Source organism: Juglans regia, chromosome 16 (assembly GCF_001411555.2).
Source record: "Juglans regia cultivar Chandler chromosome 16, Walnut 2.0, whole genome shotgun sequence".
NCBI lineage: Eukaryota > Viridiplantae > Streptophyta > Magnoliopsida > Fagales > Juglandaceae > Juglans > Juglans regia.
Window position 1 is genome coordinate 17,011,990 of NC_049916.1, and position 6,434 is coordinate 17,018,423.

Here is a 6,434-nt window from a genome sequence, read left to right on the forward strand (position 1 = left end):
AGAAACCGAAGTATACATTGTTGTACCCTTTCTCTTTGATTGCCTCTCCACCTTCATAGCCATATGTACCATGTCCTCTACCTCCACATAATATTGCAACTCAACTACATTGGTTATCTTCCTATTCAACCCACTCAAAAATCTAGTCATCGTGGCCTTCCGATCCTCCACTACATTAGCCCAAATCATAGTCACTTTCATCTCCTTATGGTAATTTTCTATACTACTAGACCCCTGTGTAAGATTTTATAATTTTTTGTAGAGGTCTATATAGTAGTGGCTAGGTACAAATCTCCACCTCATGATAGCTTTCAACTCTCTCCATATTTCTACAGACCTCTCAAGATTCTTCCTCCTACAAGCCTCTCTGCCTCATTGTTCCTAAGTCGTGTGAGACGTCTCAACACTGCCCCTCACGTGTGGGCCGATATTTTCGGTACAATCATCATCGATAAGTCGCAGGAGCTCATTATCGGTCATAGGTTAATCTGTTCTAATACTATATAGAAACACACATTTTCTCTCTATAAAATACCTAATAGGAAGATCGAGGTAACTCTTTATAAAGATCAAAATGAATTTATTCTTAAATTGTGTAAGACTTCTCAACGAAAACAGAGGAAGAAGAAAAATTGAATAACAATAGCCAACAAACTTGAGAGAGTGCGACAGTGAGTGTGTGATAAACGAGCTTCTTTATCCACCAGGAACTCAAAGTTTGAAGCTAGGCCACACTTGTTGCATGAGCTTTATCCCTTTTGACTTGGTGTTCCATATATATATAGGCACTCCAACAAATCCATCTTCCACTGTGTTCACCTTGTGCCACATGATATCATATCCCTTCTCGACCAAAAAAAAAAAAGGGTTCAGGATTTTTGTCAGAGAGAACACAGTAGCATTCCAAACTTGTGCGTGCGTATCTCTCTGTGTTCCTTAAGAACAGCACATGCAGTGAGTCTACGAGCTAGCCGGCCTCCCGTACGGAAAACTCAAAGCCTAGTTCACAGGTACCTTCTTCGACTATAATGATCCCCATATTAAAACCCCCTCGAATACGAGTTTTAATTCATCATTTGTGCTAAAGGGAGATTAGTGTCTGTTAATTGGGTATTCAAGTTTTCAATTTTTTTTTTCCTTCTGTCACGATTAGAGAATCCATTTCTGTTTGGTTTAGAAATGGGGTTTGTGGATTGATCCTTCTTCATTAACTATGATTTTCTTTGATGAGGATTGTTGATCAGTAGTCATTCTCCTTCTTGTCTCTTTAGTCATGGATAGCTTGTACTAGTTCAGTTTGTATCGTTCTTAAACATCCGTTCTGTTAATTTTCTATTCTCCCTTATTACTCATCCTTGGGATTTCATGTTTGGGGTGGCATATTTTAGATATAATTAAAGGAGTACTTTTACTCCTCTCGCTTTTGAAAGAAGTGGGGATTTATTTCGAGCCTTACTCGAAGAGTTCATCCTATTTAATTCATAGTGTTACAGTGTTAGTTTTTCTCCTGGACATTTTTATGTTGGCTTGTTACTAGCTCATGATTCCATTGAAGTTTTCATCTAAGAAACTGAGTTTACAGGTACTGTTTCGCCTCTTTTGTGTTGAGGTGAGATTTGTAAGAAGGCTGCTGATTCATCATGTCTCCAAAGGCATTAGACTACGAGTCACTGAATGAAAATGTGAAGAAGGTCCAATATGCTGTAAGAGGCGAACTGTATCTTCGAGCTTCTGAGCTTCAGAAAGAAGGGAAAAAGGTGTGCATACTCACTCTCTTTGGCTAGTACTTGGTCATAAGGTTTTTGCTTTCTTGCACCTTGTTCTAGAGATTCGGGTAGGAGTGCTTTTTATACGATGTAATTACAGGGTCACCAAAGTATTTTATAGAAATTTATATCCTCTTATTCTAGAACAAGGTGCAAGAAATTTATATCCTCTTTATATCCTACTATCTGTATTAGATTTGTGTTCATAAATCCTGTAGATGTTTGCTGTGTATGCACATCCATATGCTTACCCCGCAACTGCGGAAAAGGAAATTACAAGTAATTCAAAATGATTTTGTATTGCACAGTATCTTTAAGCTCTTGTATTCTGGGCAAGAGTTTAATATTGTAGTACTGCAAGTCGCAACTATCTTAAATGCTATTCTAGTCATCATTATTCTCATTTGTTTCCACAGATTATTTTCACAAATGTTGGTAATCCTCATGCACTAGGACAGAAGCCACTGACATTTCCTCGCCAGGTTTTCACAATTGCCTTATGTCTTAATGCAGTTTTGGTTCTTCCCCAGTTTTGGAATTCTTTCTCTTGTAACATCCCATTCTGGTTAAATTTAATTCTTTTGCAATTCTTCTCAGCATAGTTTCTGTTGAACCAAATAATTGCTCTGTTGCAGGTGGTTGCTCTGTGCCAAGCTCCATTTCTACTAGATGACCCAAATGTTGGTCTGCTTTTTCCTGCTGATGCAATTGCAAAAGCAAAACATTATCTTTCATTAACTTCGGGTGGTCTTGGTATTCTCTTTGATCTGCCCTTCATTTTCTGTTTGTTCATACAAGAAAAATAATGAACTATCTTAGATAACACAACTCAAATTGCAATGTGTTTAGATTTCAATTTATGGTCTTGCACCTGCTGCCCCTCGAAAGAAAAAAATGGCTCCCTCTGTCTGTTATTTGTGGGGAGTAATCTACTTAAAAGACTTGTGCAAAAAATTTTGGCCTGCATTATCATCTCAATATTAAAAGCTGCACTTTCAGTTTAGTTACCAAATCCTTTTTCTCTCCAGTTCTTATGCTCCTATTAGATTTCTCCTCTCCCTTTAAAATTTTTCCACTTAAGTCCTCAGTCCTCTGGTTTACATCTTATTGCTGGTTTGCATGTACTTCATTAATGAACTATAACAAAAACCATATAATCGTTAAATATAGGTGCCTACAGTGACTCCCGAGGTATTCCAGGAATAAGGAAGGAAGTGGCAGAGTTCATTGAAAGGCGTGATGGTTATCCAAGGTACTAATGCCCCATATAAATCCTTGTACAGGTCTTGATTTATTGTTTTACAAACAAAATTTTTTATTTTGCTACCAAGTTATTAGTTGAAGGGGTTAGTTGTTTTGTACTCCATTGACAGTGACCCAGAGCTCATATTTCTCACGGATGGTGCTAGCAAAGGTGTGATGCAGATCTTGAATACCATCATCCGCGGTGAAAGGGATGGGGTAATAACAAATTTCAAATAAATTTGCAAACATAGTTGTCCTCCTTTATCTGACACATTTCTTCTTCCATTTCCTCTTTTCTTTTCCCTTAATTCTTTTTTTTTTTTTTTTTAATTTCTTGATATTACTCAAGGGCTTTTGATTCCCAATTCTTCCACCCAGATAACTCCTTTCATCAGTATTTGTGTATCACCAGGTTTTGGTTCCAGTACCCCAGTACCCTCTTTACTCGGCTGCAATATCTCTATTCGGTGGTTCTCTTGTTCCATATTACCTAGAGGAGACAGCTAATTGGGGCCTCGACATTAATGACCTTCGCCAGTCAGTTGCTGCGGCTCACTCTAAAGGAATAACTGTTAGTATTCATATGCTCAGCAATTTCTGTGAAATATTGTTGCAACCATTTTGAGAGTTGATAAGTTGATAAAAATAGATGGGTCGCAGGACCTGAATATGAGCTGATATTTGAGAGATCCAGAAATAAGTTGGCTGTTTAACTTCCAATTGCCCTTGTCTGCATATACAAATCTCATTTTTCTTGGCAGGTTCTTGGGAGAGTAATTTCATTACCATGTACATATATTCACCTTGTGAAGATTTGTTTATTGTCTTCCATTTATATATAATACTGGAATATCATATTCCCTTCTGGTGTGTACTTTGAAATAATTAAGCTGTTTACTTTGCTTCTTGTAATGCATGGTTACGGCAACTAAATATCTAATGTATTGGAATATGATCAGGTAAGGGCAATGGTGATTATAAACCCTGGAAACCCCACAGGTCAGTGTCTTAGTGAAGCTAATTTGAGAGAAATACTTAAGTTCTGCTACCAAGAAGACTTAGTCTTGCTTGGAGATGAGGTTTATCAGCAGAACATATACCAGGATGAACGCCCCTTTATTAGTGCTAGAAAGGTATACATTCTTGTGCTGTTAGATCTATCTTTGTCTTAGTTTCAGCATGGGCTATCAAATTATAAATATAATTTAGTTTCCTAAACACTGAAGGTTTTAATGGAAATGGGACCACCCATAAGGAAGGAACTCCAGCTTGTCTCTTTCCACACTGTGTCCAAAGGATATTGGGGTGAATGTGGGCAGCGGGGTGGATACTTTGAGATGACTAACATTCCTCCAAAGGTTTTTCTCTCTATAACTTTTCTCTGATTTAGTCTCTTTATGCATGCACGAGCATGTTTTTAAGTTGCAAACTGGGAACTTTTGCATGTACTGGATTTTTTGAGATAAGGGGCAATGTTTGCATATATTACTTTACGAGTATTTGAAATCAAAATGCATTGAAATTAATAACAAAGGACACGATAGTGAGGTTTTGTAAATCACTGAGAGGAAGACAAGAAAACGATGTTAGGATGTGGTCTACTGGAAGCCTCTGAACTCATAGTTATTGTTAGTCGGCAAATACCAATTCATGCCTGTCTCAGACATAAAGAACTGGTTGTTACCATGCTGGCTTAATTAAAATAGTCTTCTAAAACTCATGTGGAATGGAATCCCAGCACAATTAGTTCTTCATTCCAAATGGTATTAGCTTCTCTTTTTTATTTCAATACTTAATGTTGCAGACAGTTGATGAGATCTATAAAGTTGCTTCCGTTTCACTCAGCCCAAATGTGCCTGCACAGATATTTGTGAGTTCGAACTTTATTTTTTTGTGTTGTGGTATTCTGCATTGAACAAGGCACACCAAGTTCTGCATTCATAACCTATCATCTCAATGAGAAGATTACTTTTATTTCTTTGATTATAGATGGGGCTGATGGTGAACCCACCCAAACCTGGAGATATCTCATATGAGCAATTTGTTCGGGAAAGGTATAGCTAAGAAGTATATGCTTTTGCTACACGCTGTGGTTATTCATAATTTATTGGTCTACTACATCGTTACATTAAACACGAGATCATTGGATAGAAAGAGTGAAATCTTTATTCTTTTTCTCTCGTGTGGGTAAGAACTGATTGATGTTTGGAATGTTTATCTGCTCTGTGGTGTCGAGATGACCTCTTACCTCTTTGAGTGGTGTCGAGATGACCTCTAACCTATTTTATGTACCATGAAAACATGCAGCAAAGGAATTATTGAATCACTAAGGAGAAGAGCAAGGATAATGACTGATGGATTTAATAGCTGCAGAAATGTGGTTTGTAATTTTACAGAAGGTAAAATGTTTCTGGACATATATGTTTGAGATTTTTCTATATTAAACGGTCGGTTATCGTTGAGAATTGAGAAAATTGTCTTTAGGTGCCATGTATTCGTTCCCTCAAATACGCTTGCCACAAAGAGCAATAGAAGCTGCCAAAAGGGCCGGAAAGGTTCCTGATGTTTTCTATTGTCTCAAACTCTTGGAAGCCACTGGCATTTCAACTGTCCCTGGCTCAGGATTTGGACAGAGAGAAGGGTAACTACTCTTTTTCTAATCCCTGTTGGGCTTGTTTCTTATTTAGCTATATTCCGACGGAATCTCGCCTTTTTGTATATCATCTTTTGTAACCTTGAATAAAGGTCTCCCTATCTTTAAAATGTTTCTAATAGATTCTTTGAATTAAACTGTACTTTTCCATATAATAGGGTCTTCCACTTGAGGACAACCATCTTACCTGCTGAGGAGGAAATGCCTGCAATCATGGACAGTTACAAGAAATTCAATGATGAGTTTATGGAGCAATATGAAGACCATAGAGGTTATTCGAGGATGTAAAGGATGAAGAAGTTTCATCAAATCTCCAAGTTGTATCATATTTTTTATGCTGTCACAAGCCATTTCATCTATGTTTTTCTCAAGCCTTATCCTCTTCCTAGCTTTCCAGGATATACACTAGTCCGACATGTTGAAGATAATTCTTGCTCTTCCCAGCTTCCTATATCATCTCAAATATGTCAAAATCTCTATCAACTCTCGTGGCCATTAGGCCCTTTATAATTAGTGTATACTTTTGTATTATCTTTTTCATACAGCTCATGTTGACGTCTTTTGGATCAAATAGGATCTTTATTCATCACAAGAAACGGGCGCATTCTAAGGTCTGATCTTTAAGGAAAAAAAAAAAAAGAGATCGATATTGTAGAGTAGCCCCGTTTGATATACCATCTTCAAGTTGGATGCTTTTGTTCGGTAATCCTCTTTTGTAGAATAGTTCAAAGTTCAAATGGCCTGGAGTATTTGTAATTTTTTTTTTAAAT

At 37.2% G+C, this 6,434-nt stretch overlaps 1 protein-coding gene across 1 annotated transcript; it reads left to right on the forward strand.

The window, feature by feature from the left end:
• Nucleotides 1-731: 731 nt before the first annotated feature.
• LOC108985586 (glutamate--glyoxylate aminotransferase 2-like) lies at nucleotides 732-6,208 on the forward strand. The gene is made up of 14 exons (XM_018957932.2): nucleotides 732-1,010; nucleotides 1,583-1,757; nucleotides 2,183-2,248; nucleotides 2,402-2,519; nucleotides 2,937-3,018; nucleotides 3,140-3,227; nucleotides 3,424-3,582; nucleotides 3,971-4,144; nucleotides 4,238-4,369; nucleotides 4,816-4,881; nucleotides 5,001-5,065; nucleotides 5,319-5,410; nucleotides 5,496-5,652; nucleotides 5,823-6,208. The coding sequence occupies exons 2-14, from the start codon at nucleotides 1,641-1,643 to the stop codon at nucleotides 5,950-5,952; spliced, it is 1,446 nt and encodes a 481-aa protein (XP_018813477.1). The 5' UTR covers nucleotides 732-1,010; nucleotides 1,583-1,640; the 3' UTR covers nucleotides 5,953-6,208.
• Nucleotides 6,209-6,434: the final 226 nt, after the last annotated feature.

Excerpts from the sequence above, each read along its gene's own strand:
- LOC108985586 (XM_018957932.2), top strand. The coding sequence starts at position 1,641 with ATGTCTCCAAAGGCATTAGACTACGAGTCACTGAATGAAAATGTGAAG. Across the intron at positions 3,228-3,423 it reads TCCGCGGTGAAAGGGATGGG|GTTTTGGTTCCAGTACCCCA; the intron begins GTAATAACAAAT and ends GTGTATCACCAG. Across the intron at positions 5,411-5,495 it reads GGTTTGTAATTTTACAGAAG|GTGCCATGTATTCGTTCCCT; the intron begins GTAAAATGTTTC and ends AATTGTCTTTAG.